Source organism: Microcaecilia unicolor, chromosome 3 (genome assembly GCF_901765095.1).
Source record: "Microcaecilia unicolor chromosome 3, aMicUni1.1, whole genome shotgun sequence".
Classification (NCBI taxonomy): Eukaryota; Metazoa; Chordata; class Amphibia; order Gymnophiona; family Siphonopidae; genus Microcaecilia; species Microcaecilia unicolor.
Genome location: NC_044033.1, coordinates 241,570,561 through 241,597,613, shown reverse-complemented (window position 1 = coordinate 241,597,613; position 27,053 = coordinate 241,570,561). Strand labels below are relative to the sequence as shown.

At 42.6% G+C, this 27,053-nt stretch overlaps 1 protein-coding gene across 1 annotated transcript in view; it reads right to left on the bottom strand.

Annotated features, from left to right (window-relative positions):
* LOC115464513 (vomeronasal type-2 receptor 26-like) overlaps positions 1-26,211 on the bottom strand; it is a 47,840-nt gene extending 21,629 nt beyond the window's left edge. Inside the window, exons 1-2 of the mRNA XM_030194878.1 lie at positions 25,991-26,211; positions 22,885-23,176 (exon numbers count right to left, since the gene is read on the bottom strand). Of these exons, the coding sequence (XP_030050738.1) occupies positions 22,885-23,176; positions 25,991-26,211 (513 nt within the window). The remainder of the gene's footprint in view (positions 1-22,884; positions 23,177-25,990) is intronic.
* Between the last annotated feature and the right edge of the window lie 842 nt (positions 26,212-27,053).

Below are 27,053 nucleotides of genomic sequence, written 5' to 3'. Positions count from 1 at the left end.
AATGTTAGAACTCTTATCATTTGCGTTTGTACATGGGAACATCTAGGCCTGGGCATGGGCACCAGCTATAGGTCTGGTGTAAGGGATTTCACCTTAAATGAGTGAGTGTTTTCAGCCATTTGTGCTAAATTTTTATAAAGAAAAGCAGGTGTTTACTTTTATTTATAGAAAAGACTTAAAATAAGTGCCATATCCAGCAAATATAGCAGACACCTAGCCTTAGAATGTCACTAATTGTGCACAATTACATGTTTATCAAAATTAAGCTGTAAGCTTCTAACTTTAGTTTTGGCCTAGCTAACACATGCATCCACGCTGAACTACTGATGGGGAGAATAGAGTAGTTGTTCCCCTCTCAAAGGTATGGAGGGGTTAATAGAGGACTAACAAGGTCAGGAAATGACTGGTCCAGCAGTTTAAGTTCAGGTACCATACCAGAGAGAGGTAGAACCTTGCAAGAGCAGGGAAGTAGGATCCACATGCTTAGGGTTACCATATTTACGAAGACGAAAAAGTGGACTCCAGAAATAAAATATCTACCTTTGCTAAAGAAATATTTAATTGTAGCAAATGTGCAAATGGCTTTTAGCTAATGAGCACACATCAAACAGTGACTGACATACAGTACAGCAGTAAACAATAATCTACTTTTCAAAAACTTTCAGATTTGAGTTTGACTGAGTCTGAGCCCAAGTGTACTAATCAGAAGAGGGGATCTCCCTCAACAACATTGCCTGGCTTGACCTATGCTTAAAGTAGTGAGGTACAAACAAAATTCCTTTGACAGATTCAGCTAGCAGGAAAACAGAGAGATCAGCAATGTCCTGCTCTCTCTTTAGCACCTCTATTTGTCCAGACTAAATAATAGGCCAGAGATGGTTTCTATCATTATGAGGGCAGGTGTATTGGTCATATAATCCACATAGAACTAGAGTTTAATATCTGGTTGTTTATGGGATATAATGCTAATAAAATGAAATGAAATAGACACACAAAAAGAGGATATTTTCCTAAAAAATTAAAAAAAAAACCTAGGGGACATATCTGAAGTAGCCAAAAAAGAGGACATGTCCTATTAAAAGAGGGCATATGGTGATCCTACACATGCTAGGCCTAGAAATAGATGGACATAGAGGGTATCTTGAAGGGAACACTCAGGTTTTATTGGTGCATGCTGCAGCAGTAAAGATATGAACTAAACCAACTTTCTACTTTTTGGCATCTTGCAGGTGTCTCGACCACTGAGGACACAAGCACAAGGCACCTTGAATGGGGTTAGCAGATTATTTTACATTTGTCAAAACCTATGTAAATGTTCTACTCAGCTCAGGGAAATGCTGCTGGGAACCCTATATGGGCACCTATGGGGCATGATAGTAGCCTTAACCTGCTAATTTTGATCTATATATAGCATTTTGGGGCAATTCTATGACAGGGCACCTCTGATTGGGCCCCCCAATGTAGCACATGAAGCATCTATTCTATAAGGGCTATTGTAAATGAGTGTGCCTAAATGTGACACTTTCATGCATAAATTACAGGGTGTGATTTGGGTGGTACCAGTGTGGGCACAAAACATGGACATCCATACTGTATTTCAGTATTTGATTCAAACAGTGGAGGAGTGGCCTAGTGGTTAGGGTGGTGGACTCTGGTCCTGGGGACCTGAGGAATTGAGTTCAATTCCTACTTCAGGCACAGCTTCTTGTGACTCTGGGCAAGTCACTTAACCCTACATTGCCCCAGGTAAAATAAGTACCTGTATATGTAAGCCACATTGAGCCTGCCATTAGTGGGAAAGCGCGGGGTACAAATGTAACTTAAAAGGGGAGGGGACATTTTTATCATCAAGGATGGACATTGGGCGTTAGAACTGCCATTTGGGATGTCCAGGTTTCAGAATAATGTTCGTATGGAGCAGCGCTCCAGTGGGTGGAGTAGTGGAGATCATCTCCATTCACCAGTGATTGGTGCCCCCCCCCCCCCCACCAAAATTGAAAATGATGAGGGTTCCCAGGCTTTGTGACTGCTGCCAGAAACAGAAATGCCAATGTTTCTACAATGGCTGACATATTAATTTATGATTCAGCATATAAACATCTATGTTAAGGGTTTTCAACCCAGTCCAACTGGCTGGGAGTGCCTCGAAGACTGGATTGAAAACTTCTGATTTAATCATGACTGAAGGAGGTGCTTAGTGGTTAGTGCAGTGGACTTTGATCCTAGGAAACTGGGTTCATTTCCCACTGCAGCTCCTTGTGATGTTGAGTAACTCACTTAACCCTCCATTACCTCAGGTACCAAAACTTAGATTGTGAGCCCTCTAGGGACAGAGAAAGTACCTGTATTTAATGTGTACTGCGCTGTGTATGTCTAGTAGCACTATAGAAATGATTCAGGTGTGGATGCTGTTCAAAAACACCATCCTGGAAGCCCAGGCCAAATATATTCCGCGTATTAAAAAAGGAGGATAGACGACCAAATGGCAGCTGGCATGGGTAAAATGTGAGGTGAAGGAAGCTAATAGAGCTAAAAGAAAATCCTTCAGAAAATGGAAGAAGGTACATACAGAAAATAATAAGAAACAGCATAAGGAATGTCAAGTCAAATGCAAAGCGCTGATAAGGAAGGCTAAGAGGGACTTCGAAAAAAAGATTGCGTTGGAGGCAAAAACACATGGAGGGGCATAATCGAATGCAAACGCCCATGTGTAAGAACGTCCATCTCCGAGAACGGGTCCGTGAAGGGGTGGGCCGAATCGTATTTTTGAAAAAGATGGACGTTTATCTTTAGTTTCGAACATACGGTTTGTGCCAGGCAAATGCATTGGATGTGGGCGTTTTTGAGATGTGGGCATTTGTTTGAGCTGGGCGTTTTCGTTTTTCAGCGATAATTGAAACTGAAGCATCCCAGCTCAAAAACGACCAAATCCAAGGTTTTGGGTCATGGGAGGGGCCAGGATTTGTAGTGCACTGCTCCCCCTCACATGCCAGGACACCAACCGGGCACCCTAGGGGGCACTTTTAAAAAATAGGAAAAACATTAAATTACTTCCCAGGTGCATAGCTCCTTTACATTGGGTGCTGAGACCCCCAAATCCCCCCTAAAACCCACTCCCCACAACTCAACACCTGAAGGGGGGTACCTACATGTGGGTACAGTGGGGTTTTTTTTTTTGGGGGGGGGGTTAGAGGGCTCCCATTTACCACCACAAGTGGTACAGATAGGGGGGATGGGCCTGGGTCTGCCTGCCTGAAGTGCACTGCATTACCCACTAAAACTGCTCCAGGGACAGGACTTGTTGCTGCTGTGTAACCTTGGCACAGCAATTCACACTGTAAGACTAATCTCGCTGAAAACGTCCTTTATTTCAATAACCGCGTTTACTCACAGTTAACTGCAGATCAGAGGTTGTGCCCCACTGGCAACGAGTCTCCCTGGTACTAAGATTAGCAGTAGGTCAGAGCTGGCAGAATGGTGTACAATGCCCTCTTTCAGCAACATTCAAGGTAAGAACTAAGTTCTGTAACGTGGCTAACACACTAAACGGATCTAAAACGGACTTACAAAAATGGCCACTACCTCGTGGACTACCGGAAACAAAACAGGGCACACTCTGACCCAGTAGGCCGAGGGAAAAGCACCATGGGAGAAGAGCCTACCAACTACCAACATCGTGAGACTGTAACACAAGCTAGAGAAATCACGCAGCCCAATAACCTACACCCACCACAATGCAATGCTGATGTGACTCTGCAGTGCACCCGAGAGCCACATCTGACCCAGGGAAAGGCTGTGAGAGGATCGAACACATTCTGCTGTCATGGAGGTGGGTATGGAATTTGAGGGTGGCATAGAGGCTGGGAAATAAGGTTTTTGCAAGTAGGAGTTTTTTGGTGGAAGGGGTTAGTGACTACTGGGGGAGTCAGGGGAGGTGATTCCCGATTCCCTCCGGTGGTCATCTGGTCATTTAGGGCACTTTTTTGGGACCTGTTCGTGAGAAAAAAGGGTCCAAAAAAGTGTCCCAAATTCTCGCTAAAAACGCCTTTCTTTTTTCCATTATCGGCCGAGAGCGCCCATCTCTGCTCGGCCGATAACCACGCCCCAGTCCTGCCTTCACCACATCTCCGACATGCCCTGTCAACTTTATTCGTTCCCGCGACGGAGTGCAGTTGAAGATGACCAAAATCGGCTTTCGATTATACCGATTTGTTCGCCCATGGGAACAGGCGCCCATCTCCCGAACATGGGCGTTTTTCTCCTTTCGAAAATAAGCAGGATAGTAACATTTTTTTCAGGTATATTAAAAACAGGAAGCCGGCAAAAGAATCAGCTGGACCGCTAGATGACCGAGGAGTAAAAGGAGCGATCAGGGAAGACAAAGCCGTAGCAGAGAGATTAAATGAATAATTTGCTTCGGTCTTCACCAAGGAAAATTTGGGAGAAATACCGGTGCCAGAAATGGTATTCAAAGCTGATGAGTTGGAGAAACTGAATGAAGTTTCTATAGACCCAGAGGATGTAATGGGGCAATTTGACAAATTGAAGAGTAGCAAATCTCCTGGAACTGAAAAATGAACTGGTGGAACTATGGTTAGTAATATGTAATTTATCCTTAAAATCGAGCATGGTAACTGAAGATTGGAGGGTAGCCAATGTAACACCGATTTTTTAAAAAGGTTCAAGGAGAGATTCGGGAAATTATAGACCGGTGAGTCTGACGTCAGTGCCAGGCAAAATGGTAGAGACTATTATAAAGAACAAAATTACACACCATATTCAAAAGCATGGATTAATGAGACAAAGCCAACATGGATTTAGTGAAGGGAAATCTTGCCTCACCAATCTATTACATTTCTTTGAAGGGGTGAACAAACATGTGGATAAAGATGAGCCGGTTGTTATTGTGTATATGGATTTTCAGAAGGCATTTGACGAAGTATCTCATTAAAGAATCCAGAGGAAATTGGAGAGTCATGGGATTGTGGATTAAAAACTGGTTAAAAGAGAACAAAGAGTAGGGTTAAATGGTCAGTATTCTCAATGTAGAAGGGTAGTAAGTGGGGTTCCCCAGAGGTCTGTGCTGGGACTGCTGCATTTTAACATATTTATAAATGACCTAGAGATGGGAGTAACTAGTCAGGTAATTAAATTTGCTGACGAAACAAAGTTAAATCGTGGGAGGATTGTGAAAAATTGTAAGAGGACCTTACATGACTGGGAGACTGGGCATCTAAACGGCAGATGACGTTTAATGTGAGCAAGTACAAATGCATGTGGGAAAGAGGAACCCGAATTATAGCTACGTAATGCAAGGTTCCACGATAGGAGTCACCTTCTGCTCAGTGTGCTGTGGTGGGTAAGAAAGTAAATAGAATGTTAGGTATTAATAGGAAAGGAATGGAAAACAAAAGCGAGGACGTTATAATGCCTTTGTCTCCATGGTGCAACTGCATCTCGAATATTATGTTGAATTCTGGTCGCCGCATCTCAAAAAAGATATAGTGGAATTAGAAAAGGTGCAGAGAAGGGCAATGAAAATGATAAAGCGGCTGGGGCTTTTCAGCTTGAAGAAAAGACGGCTGAGGGGAGATATGATAGAGGTCTATAAAATAATGAGTGGAGTGGAACAGGTAGATGTGAAGTGTCTGTTTATGCTTTCCAAAAATACTAGGACAAGGGGGCATGTGATGAAACTACAAAGTAGTAAATTTGAAACGAATTGGAGAAAATGTTTCTTCATTCAACGTGTAATTCAACTCTGTAATTCGTTGCCAGAAAATGTGGTAAATGCGGTTAGCTTACCAGAATTTAAAAAAAGGTTTGGATGGCTTCCTAAAGGAAAAGTCCATAGTCCATTATTATATTGGACTTAGGGAAAATCCACTATTTCTGGGATATGCAGTATAAAATGTTTTGTACTTTTGGGGGGATCTTGCAAGGTATTTGTGACCTGGATTGGGGCTTGATGGACCTTTGGTCTGTCCCAATATGGCAATACTTATGTACTTATGTAACACAATATATATTGGAAACACCACTGCAGAAGAAACATTAATAATGAACAGAATGAGAACATGGAACCGATCTCACTGACAACTCTTCCTCCCCCTCCACCCAGCTCAGACATTAGACATAAGAATAGCCATACTGGGTCAGAGCAAAGGTTGATCTAGCCCAATATCATGCTAATAATAGTGGCCAAGCCACATACACAGTAACACAGAGGAGATCCAGGAAGTTATAGACAGGTGAGCCTGACGTCGGTGCCGGGCAAAATGATAGAGACTATTATAAAGAACAAAAATACAGAACATATTTAAAAACATGGGCTGATGAGACAAAGCCAACATGGATTTAGTGAAGGGAAATCTTGCCTCACCAATCTATTACATTTCTTTGAAGGGGCGAACAAACATGCGGTAAAGGTGAGCCGTTTGATATTGTGTATCTGGATTTTCAGAAGGCGTTTGACAAAGTACCTCATTAAAGACTCCAGAGGAAATTGGAGAGTCATGGGATAGGAGGTAGTGTCCTATTGTGGATTAAAAACTGGTTAAAAGATAGAAAACAGAGAGTAGGGTTAAATGGTCAGTATTCTCAATGGAGAAGGGTAGTTAGTGGGGTTCCCCAGGAATCTGTGCTGGGAACTCTGCCTTTTAACATATTTATAAATGATCAGGAGATTGGAGTAACTAGTGAGGTAATTAAATTTGCTGATGACAAAAAGTTATTCAAAGTTGTTAAATCGCAAGAGGATTGTGAAAAATTACAAGAGGACCTTACGAGACTGGGAGACTGGGCGTCTAAATGGCAGATGACATTTAATGTGAGCAAGTACAAAGTGAAGCATGTGGGAAAGAGGAACCCTCATTATAGCTACATAATGCAAGGTTCCACGTTAGGAGTCACGGACCAAGAAAGGGATCTAATCATAATAACATAGTAGATGATGGCAGAAAAAGACCTGCACAGTCCACCCAGTCTGCCCAACAAGATATACTAAAGAGAATACACAAATAGTGGAGAACTGAATAGATCCCACGATGCGTGAAATGAAAAATAAAAAAGGTGGGAATATAAGCCAGGCTATCCAAAGAATGGAACCAAATTATGTTTAAAAAAACAAAGTTTAATAATTTCCAAGCAAATAATGATATAACAACAACACATAAAAAATGACTCGACACAACGTTGTGTTTCGGCCGAAGAGGCCTACATCAGGAGTCTATAAACATAAACAAACAATAAATAAATAAATTAAGCATAAAAAATGAAAAATAATAATAATATACAGCAAAAATTATACTGAAAGAGAAACATATATAAATTATCAAAAAGATCAAGGAACCATATAAATGCAAAAAATAAAATACTATTAGCAAAAAAGCCAATTAAAAATTATACATCTATATATATATATGCCAAATAATATGTCAAACAAACATACTGACGAAAGGAACATTAAATAGAAAGAGGCAAAAAAAATGCAAAATAATGAAACCAGGAAACAAATTGAAAATATATACATACATGGGGATTAATGAAAAAACTAACCTTATTGATCAAGTTGAAATTGAATATAACACATCAAAGGAATCTCAAAGAGTGGATAAAAGATTCCAAAGATCTTGCAGATAAGATCTTAAAAATGGTCTGTAGAAGACAGAAAAAAAAGGTTTTTGCAAAAAAGATCGTATATTCACGAGTGTGGTTAGCGTACATAAGACAATAAATATGTTTAACCCTATGGTCACGTGAAACAGTTTAAATTTCACCCATTTGAAGAAATCCAAAGGAAAAAAAGTCACGTGATTTGACTATTGAGTCTTTTCCAGCACTGTTTCGTAATTAAAACACAAGACTAGCTAAAAAACCCGGCAAGACTAGTTAAAAGTTAGTTTAGGAAAAAGAACACGCACAACATATTAATAATAAAAACACAAGACTAGCTAAATGCCGCAAGACTAGTTAAAAGTTAATTAGAAAAGAGAACATGCACTACATATTAATAATAGAGGAAACCGCACTCAGATAAAACAAAAATGCTAACCCGCGGCAGCGCTAGAGGCGCGAACCGCATGTATTAGAAAGAAGACGTGAAACGCATACCTTGAAAAAGACCGTTGCACAAGTGAACCGTCTGTCTGTCGCACTGATCTCAGCAGTTACAATGAAAGTAAAAGTGAACTGCAGGACAATTCAAATAGCCAGAAGAGCGCAAAAAAACGCGCGAAGATAAACCGACACAAGTGTCAGCTGATCCAAAAGCGTGAAACATAAACGCTGTGACAAGATATTCTCACATGTGCCATTTTTTGTGTATACCTTACCTTGATTTGTACCTGTCTTTTTCAGTGCACAGACAGTATAAGTCTGCCCAGCACTATCCGTGCCTCCCAACCACCAGCCCCGCCTAGCACCACAGGCTCTGGCACAGATCGTATAAGTCTGCTCAGCACTATCCCCACCTCCAATCCACCAGCCCTGCCTCCCACCACCGGCTAAGCTTCTGGGGATCCTTTCCTTCTGAGCAGGATTCCTTTATGTTTATCCCACGCATGTTTGAATTCCGTTACCGTTTTCCTCTCCACCACCTCCCGCGGGAGGGCATTCCAAGCATCCACCACTCTCTCCGTGAAAAAATACTTCCTGACATTTTTCTTGAGTCTGCCCCCCTTCAATCTCATTTCATGTCCTCTCGTTCTACCGCCTTCCCATCTCCGGAAAAGGTTCGTTTACGGATTCATACCTTTCAAATATTTGAACGTCTGTATCATATCACCCCTGTTTCTCCTTTCCTCCAGGATCTAGATGTCATCGTTGATGATACATTGAAACCTTCTGCTTAGTGTGCTGTGGCTGCTCAGAAAGCAAATATAATGTTAGGTATTATTAGGAAAGGAATGGAAAACAAAAATGAGGATGTTATAATGCCTTTGTATTGCTCCATGGTGTGACCGCATCTCGAATATTGTATTCAATTCTGGTCACGACATCTAAAAAATATATAGTGGAATTGGAAGAGGTGCAGAGAAGGGTGACAAAAATGATAAAGGGGATGGGAAGAGTTCCCTATGAGGAAAGGCTAAAGCGGCTAGCCAGCTTATTTTCGAAAGTGATCCCCGGCCACCTTCCGACATAAATCGGGAGATGGCCGGCGATCTCCTGAAACCGGCCAAATTGGAATAATCGAAAGCTGATTTTTTTGACACCTTCACTGCTTTCCCATCGCAAAGCTTGCGAAAGATCAAGGGGGCATGTCGGCAGGGTACCGAAGGCGGGACATGGGCATGTTTAAGAGATGGCCGCCTTTGCGATAATGAGCATTTCGCCGGTTTCATTTGGTCCCTTTTTATTCACGAACAAGCCTCAAAAAGGTACCCAAACTGACCAGCTGACCACCGCAGGGAATCGGGGATGACCTCCCCTTATTCCCCCAGTGGTTACCAACCCCCTCCCACCCTAAAAAAAAACTTTACAACATTTTTTTCCCAGCCTCTATGCCAGCCTCAAATGTCATAGCCAGCTCCATGACAGCAGTATGCAAGTCCCAGGAGCAGTTTTTAGTGGGTGCAGTGCACTTCAGGCAGGTGGACCCAGGCCCATCCCCCCCTACCTGTTACACTTGTGGTGGTATATGTTGAGCCCTCCAAAAAGCCCCAAACCCACTGTACCCATATGTAAGTGCCCCCCTGCACCCCTTAGGGCTATGGGAGTGGTGTAGAGTTGTGGGGAGTGGGTTTTGGGAGGCTCAGCACCCAAGGGAAGGGAACTATGCACCTGGGAGCTATTTGTATATTATTTTAGAAGTGCTCCCTAGGATGCCCGGTTGGTGTCCTGGCATGTGAGGGGGGCCAGTGCACTACAAATGCTGGCTCCTCCTATGACCAAAGGGCTTGGATTTGGCTGGGTTTGAGATGGCCGGTTTTGGTTTCCATTATCGCTGAAAATCGATCCCGGCCATCTCAAACCCGGCCATTTGGCCAGGGTCAACCATATTATGGAAGATAAAGATAGCCAGCCATCTTTTTCGAAAATACGGTTGGCTCCACCCTCTTGCGTCGCCGGGCCCGGAGATGGCCGGCCATAGAAATGGCCGGCGCCTTTCAATTATGCCCCTCCAGGGCTCTTTATATTGGAGAAAAGGCAGCTGAGGGGAGATATGATAGAGGTGTATAAAATAATGAGTGGAGTGGAACAGGTAGATGTGAAGCATCTGTTTACTCTCTCCACAAATACTAGGACTAGGGGGCTTGCAATGAAGCTACAAAGTAGTAAATTTAAAATGAATTGGAGAAACGTTTTCATAACTTAATGTGTAATTGAACTCTGGAATTCTTTGCCAGAGAATGTGGTAATGGCGGTTACCTTAGCGGGATTTAAGAAAGGTTTGGACAGCTTCCTACAGGAAAAGTCCATAGACCATTATTAAAATGGACTTGGGGAAAATTCATTGCTTATTTTTGGGATAAGCAGCATAAAATATTTTGTGCTTTTTTGGGATCTTGCCAGGTACTTGTGACCTGGATTGGCCACTGTTGGAGACAGGATCCTGGGCTTGATGGACCTTTGGTCTGTCCCGTCATGGCAATACTTATGTACTTATGTACTCATGGTGCTACTGGATATAGACAGCATTGTACACATTGTGGGGATACAATCTAAATTTTTGTAACTGATTCAATGGAGGGTTAAGTGACTTGCCCAAGGTTATAAGAAGCTACAGTGGAAATCAGACCCAGTACACCAGGATCAATGCCAACTATTAATGTTTTCTTAGCAGTAGTTTTCTTACAAACTCTTATTTTATAGCAACTAATACATTTCCCCAAATAAAACAAACAAAAGTATCAGATAGTCTGACTTACACTTCCTGAAAGCAACAGAAAATGTGTCTTACTGACCTCAAGCACAAGGAGAATAAAATAACAGGAATACAACCTTTTGTGCCAGGAAAGACACCAATTTGTCCTAACCTGTGGGAAATAAATGGTAAAATATCCTATATAATAATTCTCACCTCCAACATTCTGTTGCTGCCTGGGACCGTGGCTCATTCTGAGTTGGTCAGCTAGGCTCTGTAGATCAAGCTGACATCACCCTAGCCATTATAATGTCAACTTCAGAACCTGGGGGGGGGGGGGACATGCCTCACAGCTGATCCATGTCCAGAGGAGGGTCGCTGGACATGGGTGGCTGGAGGGGGGGCAGGGGAGAGAGGAGGGTCGCTGGACATGGGTGGCTGGAGGGGGGGCAGGGGAGAGAGGAGGGTCGCTGGACATGGGTGGCTGCAGGGGAGCTGAGGAAAACCTTGCTAGTGCCCGTTTCATTTGTGTCAGAAATGGGCCTTTTTTTTTACTAGTTTTACCTATAAACTGCAGGATATGCATTCTCTTTGTAGCCATTCAAGGCAAGACCTACAAGACTCAAAGACATTTCTAAACATTGGCCTTTTTCACTTATCCCTCTGTACCACTGTGGCTTTAATTTGAGGCTCACATGTGAGGCTCACCATCTGGGGAATTAGTTGGCTAAGGCCAGTGTTAAAAGAATAAATGTACCTATGCAGCAGCTGCCATTCCTTGGAACAGGATCTTCATTCAGCATCTTGTTTGCCACAAAATAAAATAAACAGTCATACAACTTTTTGCTTGGGTTCATTTTGAGCAATTCCCTTTTGTTTCCAGAAAGTAGAAGTCAGGCTACCTGATACTTTGATTTGTTTCATTCAAGAAAATGTATTAGTTATAATGAAACAAGCAACAAAACCTGTTTTGTGAAAAATGATACAGACCCTAGGAAGGCTCTCGTCTAAGTGATTTCTCCTCTCTCCCCTGCCCTCCCCTCCATGCTCAGCGATTCTCCCCTCTCATCCCATCCAATTCATGTCCAACGATTCTCATCTGCCCTGTTCTCCTCTCCCAGCCATGTCCAGCGAATCTCCCCTACCCTCCCATCCCATCCATGTCCAGCGATTCTCCCCTCCTCTCCTCAGCCCTCCCATCCCATCCATATCCAGCGATTCTCCCCTCTTCTACCCTGCCCTCTTCTCTTTCCTACCACCCTGCCTTTAAGCTGTTCATGTTATTTCAGGTCGCAGCGGCGGCAGGCTTGGCTTGCGTCACCTCCAGCCTTCCCTCTCATTGTCCCGCCCTCCTCTGACATCATTTCATCTTTCTGCGAGGGCGGGACACTGAGAAGGAAGGGAACGCTTGAGTCAAGCTGATGTCAGCTCATTTGCATGATGTTACAAACCCAGCCAGCCAGCCATCCAGGGAAGCAGAGTGACCAATTATTATATATTTATTTATTTTTATTTTATTTGTTACATTTGTACCCCACATTTTCCCACCTATTTGCAGGCTCAATGTGGCTTACATGGTACCGTAAAGGCATTTGCCAGTCGATTGATAACAAATACAGCTTATATTGTGGACAAAGTGAGGTAGGTATGTATCAGGCACCATGAGGATGGAAGGGATGAAGATTGTGTATTGTCCAGTACGATCATTGGTTATGTGTTGCTGGGTGTGGGGATTTACGTTGGATCGGTGGGGTAAGCCTTTTTGAAGAGGGTGGTTTTTAGTGATTTCCTGAAGTTTAGGTGGTCATGGATTATTTTCACGGCCTTTGGGAGACCATTCCATAGTTGTGCGCTTAAGTAGGAGAAGCTGGATGCATAAGTTGTTTTATATTTCAGTCCTCTGCAATTTGGGTAATGTAGATTTAGGTATGATCGTGATGATCCGATTCTGTTTCTGGTTGGTAGATCTATGAGGTCTATCATGTATCCTGGGACTAAGCTGTAGATAATTTTGTGGACCAAGGTGCAGATTTTGAAGATGATCCGTTCCTTGATTGGGAGCCAGTATAGCTTTTCTCGGAGGGGTTTAGCGCTTTCAAAGTGTGTTTTACCAAATATCAGCCTGGCAGCTGTGTTTTGGGCGGTCTGGAGTTCTTTTGCGAGTTGTTCTTTACATCCCACATAGATTCCGTTGCAGTAGTCTGTATGGCTTAGGACCATTGATTGTATTAGGTTACGAAAACTTTCCCTTGGGAAGAAAGGTTTTATTCGTTTGAGTTTCCACATTGAATGAAACATTTTCTTTATTACGGAGTCAGTGGCGTAGGAAGAGGGGGGGGGGGGGGCGGTGGAGTGGTCCGCCCCGGATGCACGCACTGGCGGTGTGTCAGCTCGCTGGTTCCCTGCTCTTTCTGCCCCGGAACAGGTTACTTCCTGTTCCGGGGCAGAGAAAGCATGGAAGCAGCAGAGCCGACGCAGCTCCCAGTGACGTGCACTGGGGGGCGGATCGGCCCTCCCGCCTGACTCCAGCTGAAAGGTAGGGTGCGTTTCGGGGGGGGGGGGGTGCGCTCCGGAGGGGGGGTGCGCAGCGGCGCCCCGCCCCGGGTGTCAGGCACCCTCACTACGGCACTGTATGGAGTTTACTTGGCTCTCAAGGGTAAGGTTACGGTCGATTATGACGCCGAGTATTTTTAGGTTGTCTGAGGTAGGGAGGGTGTGTACTGGGGTGTTTATGGTTGTGGGTTTGTACTTGTTATGTTGAGATGAGAGGATGAGGCAGTGTGTTTTTTCAGTGTTCAGTTTCAGTTGGAATGAGTTTGCCCAGGAGTCCATGATGTTCAGGCCGTCATTGATTTCATTGGTTATGTCTGTTAAGTCATGACTGAAGGGAATGTAGATTGTGACATCATCTGCATAGATGAACGGGTTGAGGACTCGGTTGGAAAGTGACTTTGCCAATGGGATCATCATGTTGAAGAGTATTGGTGATAATGGTGATCCTTGAGGTACTCCACAGCTAGCTTTCCACGGTGGTGATATGTTTGAGTTTGATTTTACTTAGTAAGTTCTGGTGGTTAGAAAACCCTTTATCCAGTTAAGTACATTTCCAACAATCCCAAAGTGGCCAAGGAGTCTTAGTAGTATATTGTGGTTGACCATGATGAATGTGCTCAACATGTCGAATTGAAGAAGTATAGTTTTACCTGTGGCTATTTATTGCTTGAAATTGGCCAAGAGAGTGACTAGGACAGTTTCAGTACTATGGTGGGGGCGGAATCCTGACTGTGAGTCGTGTAATATTGAAAACTTCTCCATGTATTCTGTAAGCTGTTTGGTCACCAAGCTCTCCATCAGTTTGACTACTAGTGGGATAGATGCAACTGGGCGGTAATTGGTTAGGTCGTTTGTGTTTGTCTTGGCGTCTTTAGATATTGGGGTGAGTAGGATGTCACCATATTCCTCGGGGAAGAGACTTTGTTGTAGTCTGAAGTTTAGGTGGGATGTGAGATCTGCCATGAAGCTATCGGGGGCAGATTTGAGTAGATGACTGGGACATATATCCAGTTTGCAGTGGGTGTTGGCAAACCTATGAGTTGCTTTTGTAACTGATTTAGTGGTGAGGAGAGTAAATGTTGACCAGATACGGTCAGCTGGGCATCCACCTGGGATTAGGTCCCGGTCACCGAAGAAGTTTTCGATGTCGGTGTTGTGCTGAGGAAGTGTGCGGCGTAATTTTATTATTTTTTTGTTAAAGTAATTAGCGAGTTTCTCTGCGGGTGGGATGTCTGTATTAGTTGTGGTGATAGGAGTGGTGTCTAGTAATTTATTTACGAGTTGATATAGTTTCTTCAGATCTTTGTAATCCGGTCCTATTTTAGTTTTTTAAAAGGACCTTTTGGTTTGTCTTATTGCATATTTGTATTTTATTTTCATTTTATTTTGCTGCATTTAAATCCCACATTTACCCACCTATTTGCAGGCTCAATGTGGCTTACAATATAATACAACTAGAATATTATTGATGGAGTAGAAAATCAGAGTATATATAACAGATAAGGTGCATAGGAATATTATGGTAATCATATTAATGGAGAAGAATTTCAGAATAATTGCTGTTAAGGTTCATACGAAAAATATGTTGATTAAGAAGTGGGTAGATGGATAACAACATAACATAATTTATTTATTTATCTCATTTGTACCCCACAGTTTCCCAACAGTGCAGGCTCAATGTGGCTTACAATGGACCACAGAGGCAGACGCCAATGTAAAATGAAGCTAATACAGCAGAAAAAAACCTACAAGAGATATTGGGGAAGAGTAGAAATGGGCGGAAGGATTAGGGAAACCTGGAAGGAAGAGGGAAGGGGAATGGATCCAAAATGTCTCTAGGTCAATGCACTTCCAACAGTGAAGACACATGCAGTGGCAGTGGGATAAGCATTTCCAAATAACATGGTCTTTAGAGATTTCCTGAAAGTTAGATGGTTGGTGATGGTTTTAATTGTCTTTGGCAAAGAGTTCCAAAGCTGAGTGCTGATGAAAGAGAAGGAGGTAGCATACGTGGATTTGTACTTGATGCCGTTGCATTTTGGATAATGAAGGGTAAGATATGAACGGGAGAGTCCAGATGTATTCCGAAGAGGTAGGATGATGAGATCTATCATGTAGCCAGGTACCTCACCATATAGGATTTTGTAAACTAGAGAGCAGAGTTTAAAGGTGATTCAGTCTTTGACAGATAGCCAATGTAGTTTCTCTCGGAGGGGCGTGGCACTTTCAAACTTTGACTTTCCACAAATCAATCTTGCCGCTGTATTTTGGGCCGTCTGCAGTTTCTTAATAACATAATGATATAAGGACAAGGGATAATTGTCAGTAATTAGGATAAATGGATAACAACATAACGTAATGATATCAGGACAGGGTAGATTATCGGTAATTAGGGTGTAAATAAAAATAGGCAAAATGAAAGAGTTCCAATATACACTGTGTCTGGTGTAATTTAGGAGTCAGATTGTTATGAGGGATCCATTTTGTACGCTTTTTTGAACAAGTAAGTCTTCAATAGTTTCCGGAAGGTCATCAGGTCGTGTGCTTTTCTTATAGTGGTTGGTAATTCATTCCATCGTTGTGTACAGATGTATGAAAAGCTAGAAGTATGTATTGATTTGTATTTAAGTCCTCTGCAATTAGGATAATGGAGGTTTAAGAAAGTATGTGATGAACTTTTGTTGTTTCTCTCTGGTAGATCTATAAGATCTGACATGTAAGATGGGGCATCTCCATAAATAATTTTATGAACTAAGGTGCATATTTTGAATGTAACTCGATCCTTTAGTGAAAGCCAGTGTAATTTTTCTCTAAGGGGTTTAGCAATATAGTATTTCGCCTTTACGAATCACTGGTAAACGGCATTTTTGTTACAAAGAATGTGAATGGTGTTCTTAGCTAAGTCATAGGTGCTGAATTCAAAAATGAAATCAGTTTTTGCCTATCGGGCTCAGTTTTCTTGTGACACGCTACACTTTTTATAAAAATCCTTGAAAACGCTGCATTTTGGTACCCTGCTGTGCAGGGCTGCCGAGAGGGGGGGGGGGCGGGGGGATAAAATCCCCAGGGTCTGGACCTTCAAGGGGGGCCCGGTGCCAGTCCCACCCGCCCTCTGACCGTCTGCCACCGGGCCGGCCCCCTGTATTTAAATCACCGCGCGGTGCGACTCTCCCTCTCACCTCCCTGTGAGGCGGAACTCCTCCCTTTGGGTCTCCTTCCCTCCCTGTATCCCACCCTCGGGGGAGCAGCAGCCGCAGCGGCGACCTCAGGGGTGGGGCTGCGGCGGGGGAGAGGCGGCCTTGTCTTGGACCCAGCCAAGTTTCTCGGCAGCCCTGCTGCTGTGGATTAATTTAATTCAGCAGTTGTAATTGTTGAAAAAACAATTGAAATATACTAGGAATTACAATGCAAAACCCTTAGTTTAGAAAGCCACCACCAGGAAATAAGGGAGGTTTGGCAACATTGCCCATGAGTCATGCTCGAATATGTTCAAACATGTTCTGTTGCGTCAGTTGCCACCTGTATCTCAGCATTGAGAGTTCAGTCAACAATTACTGTTGGAAGTGACTGCTTGTAGTTCTACGTTTGTGAAGGTTTGTGTTTTGTGTCATTTCAGAAGAAATGCCTCGTACCTGTGCAAATAGTCCAAATTCTTTTTGTTATTTCTGTGGAGAGTTTACTCTGAAATCGCAAAAACGAAAACTTAATCCTCTTGTAAAAAAGTGCTACGAACTATATTTCAGGTGTAAGGTTGGTGAACAGGACTGCAAATGGGCTCCCCACATTTGCTGTTTGATGTGTGTTACACTCCTGACAGGCTGGTTAAAAGGAAGACGTTGCATGCCCTTTGTTGTTCCCATGATTTGGAGGGAACCAACGGATCACACAACAGACTGTTATTTCTGTCTGACAAAAATAGCAGGAATCACCTTGAAAACAAGGAAAACTGTGCAATATCCTAACTTACCATCTGCTATAAGACCTGTATGTCGGAGGAGATCCAAGATGGCGTCTAGCTGAACGGACGTGCGCCGAGCTCTCTCCTCCCTCCATTGAAACCTGCACACGGAGATTCGCTTGCCGCTATGGGCAAGCGAAAGGGTAAACCCAGTGCACTTGTCTCCGCGCGCAGGGTGGAACCAGCTCTGCTGCGGCAGATGACTCTGGCAGAGATGGGATTGCTGACGCCGGGAGCTGGCGGTTTCGCTACGGGTGGTCCGGAAAATCTTACAGACCTGAGCGCTGAGGGAGCCTCGTTGAGCCCTCCCCCAATGGCTGTACCCCCAAGGCCAGGAGAGAGGCAGGATTCAGCGGTGGAACGGAGCGAGGTATCCGGAAGTCGGTCCCCTGCGCTTGTTTGCGGAGACCCCGCTGCTTCCTCAATGCCAGAAGGAACACCGATGCAGGCGAGTGTACTGCCTGCAGTGAATCTGAGCATGTCCTCTGTCGTGCTGGGAGATTTGAAAAAACCTACAGCTATCACTTTAGAAGTTTTATGGGAAGCGATACAAGGCCTAAATTCCAACGTACAACAGATTGCCCGAATCCTAACGGGAGAATTGGCAGAGGTAAAGCAAACTCAAAAAGATATTTCTCTTAAAGTTGCAGAGCATAGAATTAAAATGAATGTTTTGGACAATGACTTTAAAGCAGTGAAATCTTCAACAGAAGTGTTGATGAAAAGTTTCAATTTTCAGCAGCGTAAAATAGATTTCCTTGAAAACCAAATTCGTATAAATAATCTACGTTTTCTTAACTTTCCTAAATCTCCACTCATCCCAGCACTGGAAATGTTGAGGAAATATGTGCATGAGATACTGGGTGTCCCCTCTGAGGGATTCCCTCCTATTATAAGAGTACAATATATTTCTGGTGCAAGAACGGGTGATACTCCTCAAAATCCTCAAGCTGCTACAAATTTAACTGACTTCCTGGAAAGTTCTATGGAGGTCATATCTGAGAGAACCACACTGCTTGCTACATTTGCACTGCAAACAGACCGTAATAACATCTTGAGACGTTATTTTCGCCATATGAACTCCACTTTTCTTGGGTCAAAAATACAGGTTTTCCCAGACTTTTCCAAGGATACCCAGAGAAGAAGAAAAGTTTTCCTGTTATTAAAAGAAAGAGTTCTCCGCTTAGGTGGAACTTTTCAATTGAGGTTTCCTTGTAAATGTCTTATTACCATTGATTCTATATCATATATTTTCTTTGACCCAGAAAAACTACAAGAATTTATTACCTCTAAAGAATAATGTTGTAATAGGCACTGTATCAAGCGCTATTCGGCTGCGATTTTCCGCCATCTCTCTCTGTTCACTTAAACTGATTGCTTTTTGACTTTAGTTATTTTCCTAGATCTTGGATCATAATTTGTGGTCGATATAATGTTGGAAAATTTCCATTTTGACTGAATTCCCTTTATTTTTATCTTGATTGATTTATGTTGTATTGCATAAATGTAAATTTGAATAAAGTATAAATAAAATAAAATAAAAAAAAAAGACCTGTATGTCACAGTGAAGAATTGCCAGTACCAGTGCCTCCTGAGAATTTGATAGTGAGTGAAAATGAATACAGTGACGAACATGCAGAAGACAGAGAAGGGGATATGCATACCGACCCATCATTTCAGGACCTCTGTGAATCAAATGTGCCCCACTTTTTGACACAAGGGGATCTCAACGATCTTGTTCGTGATTTAAATTTGTCGAAGCAACAGGCTGAGCTTTTAGGTTCGAGATTAAAAGAATGAAATCTTCTTTCTTGCGATACGAAAGTGAATGTTTTTCGCAGTGGCGTTCCGAGGGGCGCTGACACCTGGGGCGGATCGCCGATGCGCCCCACCCCCCCGGGTGCAGCGCCCCCCCATGCAGCACACCCCCCCCCAGCGAAGGGACACCCCCCAACCCCGGCGAAAGAACCCCCCCCGGGTGCACGCTGCTGGGGGGGTGCCGCGCGCCAGTCAGCGTCGTTGGTTTCCATGCTCCCTCTGCCCCGGAACAGGAAGTAACCTGGAAACCAACAATGCTGACCGGCGCGCGGCACCCCCCCCAGCGGCGTGCACCCGGGGCGGACTGCCCCCACCGCCCCTCCCTTGGTACGCCACTGGTTTTTTGTGACCGACATGCTATTTTTTCTGAATATTTCTCCAAGGAAGGTGACATGGTCTTTTGTAATGATATCGAATCCGTTAGAACGGTTCCACCAGGACATTTCTCAAATGGAAAAGCGTTATCAAGGCAAATGGAATGCCGCAATGTTGTCCGACTACTGCTGGACCTTACGGAGAGACGTTCCCGAGGCAAAGTATCACAGGAAATCAGGAAGGAAATCTTTTTAGGTATGTTTCTTCACTTCTCTTTACTCTTATGTTGCTTATATCTTTGATTTCTTTGTGAACTGACACAGTTTTTTTGGAACTCTTGTAGCAGATACATATAATAGCTACATACGCCGACACAAGCATTTACAAAAACCATTATCACATGAAAACCGAGGCTGATACAGAAATTCTGAAATGAGATCTGGATTCAGGGAAGAATTATCTTCCAGAAAAAGTTTGTTTTGTTCTTGTTACCAGTGATTATTCTGGCTGCGGTGTTCTGGGCAGTCTGGAGTTTCTTAATGGTTTTCTATGTGTTTGTTTCCATGCATTGAGTGTGTGTTCATTTTTTTATTTTTTCCATGCTTGTTCAAGTTTCCTGGATTGTGTGTTCATTTTTTTAAAATTCGTCATTGAACCATGGTATCTAGTTTTGTCTTCTTGATATTCTTGTCTTTAGTGGTGCTATTTTGTTTAGTACGCTTCTGCATCTATCCTCCCACTGATTGAGGTAGAGTGTGGAGTCCGTTCGTGTTTTCCATTTGTTGTTATATATCAGTTGCCAAAATAATTGGGAATCTATTTGCCCTCTCATGGTGTAAGTTGTGTGTGCTGGTGTATGGTTTAGTCCCTTCTTCCGCTAGTTTAGGGATAGGTTCAATTTGTAGTAGTCGGACAAATGTGTTTCTGTCCATTTGATGTCTTTTATTAATAGGTTATGATCTGTGGACAGTTTATGTGATAAGAGGTCTAGTGTGTGTCCCTTGATGTGGGTAGCTTGCATGTGGGGCCATTTGAGATCCCAGGACTGTAGGAAATATTTGCATTCACATGCATTGGTGGAGTTGGGGTCTTCTAGGTGAAGGTTTATGTCACCTAGTATTAATGTACTGGAGTTGTTTACACAAGTGTTTGAGATGAAGTCCGTGAAGATAAATTGGCTTTTGTTCCAGTTACCAGGCAGTCTGTAAAACAGGACGCAGTTCAGATGATCGGTCAGAGATTTGTTATGGATTCTGAATGATGCAATTTCTAGTTGGGGTGTTATGGATTCGGCAATGGTTTCTGTTGTGAATTGGGTTCGGTAGATTATAGCTATGCCTCCTCCTCTCTATCCCGTTCTGGTTCAGTGAGTGATTTTGTAACCTGGAGGGCCTAGTTCAAGGATTATGGGGTCCTTTTGATTGTGGATCCATGTTTCGTTCATGAAAATAAGATTGAGGTTTTCTGAGCTGATCCAGTCTGATATTGTTGTTGTTTTGTTAACTACGGACCTAGCATTAATGTAGCCCACTTGGATATCTTGGTATGGGGCTGCTAGGTTTGATGATATGTGGATTTTTGTTAGATGCCATTCCTTGGGTGGTGTGTGTTTGTTGCGATCTTTCCTTCTGTTGGTGTTGTCCGTGTTTAGATAGTCTTCCTTTGATTTGATGGGTGTCAGTTTGGTGAAGTGTGGATTGTTTGATCAGCCTTTGGTGATTTTGAAGGATGGGTATGATATTATTTTCTGTAAGTGGGACGGATAGTGTTAGGTGGATCAATGAAAGGGAGTAGATTGTTAGGAGTATTTTGACTGTATTCATTTTGGTGTCAATTTGGGGATGGGTAGGTGATAGGTAGGTTGCTCACAGTCAGCTGCTTGGGGGTGATGTCCTGGGCATACAGCTCTATTGCTTTGGAAACCGTTCTGATGGTTGGAGGCAGAGGGATTCCGTTAGCAAGGGCGCAGTGCTGCCGGTTGGGGTAGAGTTGCAGCTGGTTGTCTAGCAGGTGGCGGTCGTTTGGGCTGGCATCTTCACAGATCAGCTTCCTGTGGTAGTACTTTGGTGGATATATTTGGTGGCTGGTTTGGCTGGGTCCCACTCGGGCGAGCTGCTTGCATCGCGATGGTCAGCTCATGTGGTGTGGTGTCATGTGGGCCTGTCTCGACATCGTAGGCCCCTCGTGACTTGCCGGTGGGTGCTTCCCCTGTGCTCCGAGACAGTGTAAAACCCAGATCTGCGGGATCCCACGGATCTAAGTACAACCTTAAGACTGGAGCGCGTCTTTGTTTTGACGGCCGCTGCTGCTTACAGAACACTGCAGCGATCACCAGCCATAACCCAGCACTGCGATTCTCTATTCTCCTCTTTCCATGGTGAATCTTCAAGGACGTTAAATCAAGGAGGTGTAATAGACTGGAGTGGAAGTGAGCCTATCTAGTCCACTGTAAATAAGGAAGACATTTGATTAATCTCTGTTTCCACTCCCCAGCGCAGCCATCATTGGCATTCACTCAAAACACTGCATGCAAACCTGTGAGCTGCTGCATTCACGTTATCGTTCTTTATTTTCGGTCCATCTGTAACAAGTATTGTCTAACACTGTTTTTGTTGGATAGGCAGAGCTTTTTGCCCTGTGCTCCTCGTCTCCTGCTGTGCACCGTTCCACTCTCCCCTCCTTCCTAGGCAGGCGTCCGGCCAACTGGTACCGCTGGGCAACAGGTGGGTGCCCGATGTCAGCGGGGCAGCATTTACTCTGTGGCAGGGAGGAGCTGCAACAAACCCACAGTAGTCAGCCGTGTCAGGGAGGATGTCAGTGGAGTGGTCAGGTGGTTGCGTCTCCCTCAGCAGAGATTGCTGCTTTAGAAACCCCACTAGTTTACTTGCAAGGAATTTCCCTCTCAGACTTCTTATTGCATTGAGGGTTAATAATTTTACCCTCATGAGTTAAAATAATACAACATACATATTATTCACATTGGTCTTAATGTTTGAACCAGAGGCTAGAGCCATAATAATAGGAGGGGGAAATAGGATGCCTCAGTCCACTGCTCTGATAACTAAATATTTGATTCATTATTTACATTTTTGTTTTTTTGTCTCTGAATCATCTTTTAAATGTTACAGTTTATTTTATGTTTTTTGTTACATTTGTACCCTAAGCTTTCCCACTCATGGCAGGCTCAATGCAGCAGGCAATGGAGGGTTAAGTGACTTGCCCAGAGTCACAAGGAGCTGCCTGTGCTGGGAATCAAACTCACTTCCTCAGTTCCTCAGGACCAAAGTCCACCACCCTAACCACTAGGCCACTCTTCCATATCACCATTAGGAGTGAGTGGTTAATAATTTGGTTTCATTCTGCTAAGGGTAGAGGTTCTTTAAGGAAGGCTTATAGAAAAGGGAATGAAGTGAAATCAAAGATGCTCCCTGACCTGTGGGTAGTGGTATATCCTGGAGAGGCTGGAAAACTGGCTCGAATGCTCAGCTGGAAGACCTTCAATAATAGCAGCTGGTGGTCCAGATGTTTTGCAGTTGTAATTTGGGATCCTGGTGTCCATTCCTGAAAATATATTCATGGCAGCTCTATACATTAAGAGAAAGTTGTCATAAGGGTTATCAATGTGGAATCCCAATGTGAGGTTGGGTAAGAGCTCCGAGCTGTTGTTAATCTCCTCCACCGCAGACACAAAGGCCAGGAAGTTGTAATAGTTCAATGCTACAGGACTTTAATGACAATAAATATCATTTAATATGAAATTAGCATCACACTATAAGATACAGAAACATACATTAATAGTAGGCAAGAAATAGGTTTAGGATAGGGTTAGAAGCATTGTTTCTCACAATCTTTACATATTGGTCTGATAACAAAGAGCAAAACATGCATGCTCCATGTTTAGCACAAATTAACTGCATTTCTTTCCTCTTTTTCTCTTCGCCTATATCTTTATCTATTCTTCAGCCATGCTTTCAGGCCACAGCAGGTAAATACACATCCTACCCATATGCAGACACCCATAATCACTAGACTCTAGCACTGCTGTTTTTTTGCCCAGCAATATATATCGGAAACAACAATATAAACTCCCCACCCAAGATTATTCAGGAGCAAAAGGAGGTAGGATGAAGAAATGGTATCAGGAGAGATGGCATGGTTGGACATGGTTGGAAGTACAGGTGGAAATTCCCAATCCCCAGTAACAAAAATTTGGCCAGACCCATGAAGGAATAAATAGAAATGTTAGTGGAAATTTACATCCACCACAGGTGAAGATGAGTCCAAGAATGCGAGGAGAAAAAAATAGAGGAAGGGGAGGGGGAGGAAGGGAGGGAAGAGAAAGGAGGGAGCAAATAGCAAGGAGGAAGAGGAGGTGAGATGGGAGAGCACTAAAACTCAATGAAGTCGACTATTTTAATGTTTCATGCAAATGTTCATGATCCAATTCATTTTTATGGTTAGCTGTAGTAGACTTTTGTGCAAAATGGCAGACAACTCATTGAAAACCCCTCAGGTTACTACCTCAGTGCCTGAAAACTCTTCATACAAGTACATTTGCAACAATCTTACTGTAGAGATTGTGTTTTTAGATTTCACTGGATATTCAGGCAAACACTTCACAGTTATGTGCTGTCAAGCATCGGATGTAATAATCTGCATTAAAACATTGACTGAGCTCCAGCACAAAATGCTCTAATGCATGTGCAGAACTCTGGTCTTGATGCAGTAAACTACTGCTGCTTTAGAAAATGTGTAATGAAAGAAAATTGTGCACTCTATGGATTGCTGCAACGGACGTGTTTGTTTCCCTTCCTATCAGGTGTCACCATTTCCCAGATAACAGAAGACAAAGAGGGAAGCACAAAATGCCGTGGTGATCTGGTGAGAGTGAAAATCCAGTGCTGTGGCTACTAGGATGCTCAGGATCAGATATCCACCATAGGTGGCGTAGTGACCTCAGCAGAAGTAAAGTTTGTGCACAAAGGGAGAATTAGGATGGAGGTCATTCATACAAAAATGAGCAAAATGATGCTAGTCTGAAGAATAAGTCACACACAGAGGGGCTGAAGGAGCTAAAGAAATACTCGACAGAAGAAGAAAAGAAAAAGGAAGATATAATGCAAGTTTTCAAATAGTTTTGTGCATTGAATAAGGTACAAACAAGTAGTATTTTCAAAAGAATGAAATGTTCAATACTAATAGGATGTTAAAGAAATAAAGAAGGGGAGAACCTGAAAAAAACATTTGAATTTTTTCTTTCATGGAGAGTATGGTGGATAGCTAAAGTAATTCAATACAAAACAGCATCAGAATGCAAACGTGCCGTGGAATAATGTGGGGAGGTCACTTTTCACAATACTTTTACCCAGGATCTAAAGCTGTCTGAAAACTTTTAACTCAGTTCTTTGGAAAAAGTGGACAAAGGGAAAAGTATATTTTTCTCTGCCCAAAATGTATGAAGGCTTGAGAGAGACAACAACACATCTAGTTGTGCATTTTCACAATGATTTTAAGGGAAACATATTAACAAATAAAGAGATGAAAATTTTAGTAGGTCCTTTTACCCCAGGTCACCTTTCAAATGGAAAATACTCAGACTTAATGTGATAGAATTACTAAAATGTCATCAGGTTATTTTTGCAATTCATGGCAGTAACCAACCAAAATAAAACCCTCAAGCCTGTCTCATATAGAAACTAAAATACTATCCAAAAAATGACAGAAACACAGGAAACAAACCAAAGTAAAAAAAAAAGCAAACAAACAAACAAAAAAAAACAAAGTAGTAATCCTAGACCCAAGAATATGAAACCTGTTTAACTTTCTGTAAAAATGTCCGCCAACTTACAAACATTTATCACTACTCCTTGACAAGGGAAAAGAATTCATTAGTCTCATAGTTCTAAATAAGGAATTCATTTAAGAACCTCACAAATATACCACCATCATCGGTCCTAATCCCTTGTATTTTAATATAATTACTGTGCCCTTAAATATATATAAAACTTTACCCTTTCACCAATGTCACACAATAATAAAACTGCCAGTGTGAATAGAAATAGTCCGATAGGATATTATATATTCCTTCTTATTAACAAAGCACTTATCTTTTAAAGCTGCTCTGAACTCATAAGCTCTTAAGCTCAATGGAGCCGTTCGTTTCGCCAACTTCAACTTTGTTGGAGCAAACGTATAAGTGCCTTACTGAAATCAACTACTTTAAAAGAATAGTGCTTTGTTTACAAGAAATAGTATATAATATCCTATCAGACTATTTCTTTTCACACTGGCAGTTATATTATTGTGTGACATTGGTAAAAGTGTTAAGATTTATATATAATTAAGAGCACGTAATTATTTTAAACTAGGAGAGTTTTGGACCGATAACGGTGGTATATTTGTGAGGTTCTTAAATGAGTTCTTTTTCCTCATCAACTAGTAGTGATAAAAGATTGTAAGTTACTGGACATTTTTACAGAAAGTTAAACAGGTTTCATATTTTGGGTCTCAAATAGGAATTAAGCCATGATGCTACTTACAAGGTATGTCCATCAAATGAGGGAACAGTTGTGAAGAATGGATGTTGAAATGGGTTAAAGATCTCTACAGTTACGAGTCCTCCAATCATGATATCCCCATCCCTACGGTAACTTGGTCGTAGTGGTATTGATAAGTCATTTCCAAGGGTGCACTGACACTCAGCCGTCTTCCACAGGATGTCACAAATCATCAACACAATCGGAACCAGATGAACTTCCATCGTTAATGCTGTGAAACAGCTTCTACTGTGATAATGCTCACTCTTCCTGCTCCAAATGTAATAGCTGAGTATGCTGTGGGATGCTGTATGGTTCCTGATGGTGCTATCTAACTAAATATTTTAATGATGGGCAGAAAACATTAAGTATTAAACTGCAATGAAGGATGAAGAAAGACAGCAAACTTTTAATGCTTATGGTGAGGTGACCACTCTATTTCTAGCTGAGCTACATCACCTGTGAGCATATGGTCTCTGTTGGGCTCTGCTGCTCAGAGGTTCATCCTTAAGGGATATCTGCTCCTGACATCTTCATTTATTTTGATATATAGATTGTTTCTTTTAAATATAACCTTATGGATCCACTGTCTTCATTAACTTAGAGAAATTAATTTGATAGGAATATTTGTGTGGACCGCAATAAACACAATATTATAATACAATTGATGATACATAAAAAGATGAAAAAGCCCATCTACTCTGCAGTTATTGTGTCTATACTGCCTTGGATACATCTGAGATTCCAGTTAGAGTGAGACTGGTATAAAATATCTCTCCAGGAGAGTCTACTTTGTCCCTTCCTTGGTAATCCAGCACCTTGAATAGCGTGGAAGGGAATAATCGAACGTCGCCGGTGAAATAGATCGCCGGTGACCTATTCTGGCGGCGGTGCAACAGCTGGCCAGAGCCGTATTTTCGAAAAAGATGGCTGGCCATCTTTTTTTTTGATAATATGGTTGAGCCCGGCCAAATACCTTGGATGTCGCCGGGTTTGAGATGGCCGGTTTTGTTTTTCAGCGATAATGGAAATAAATGCCGGCCATCTCCAACCCGGCGACATCCAA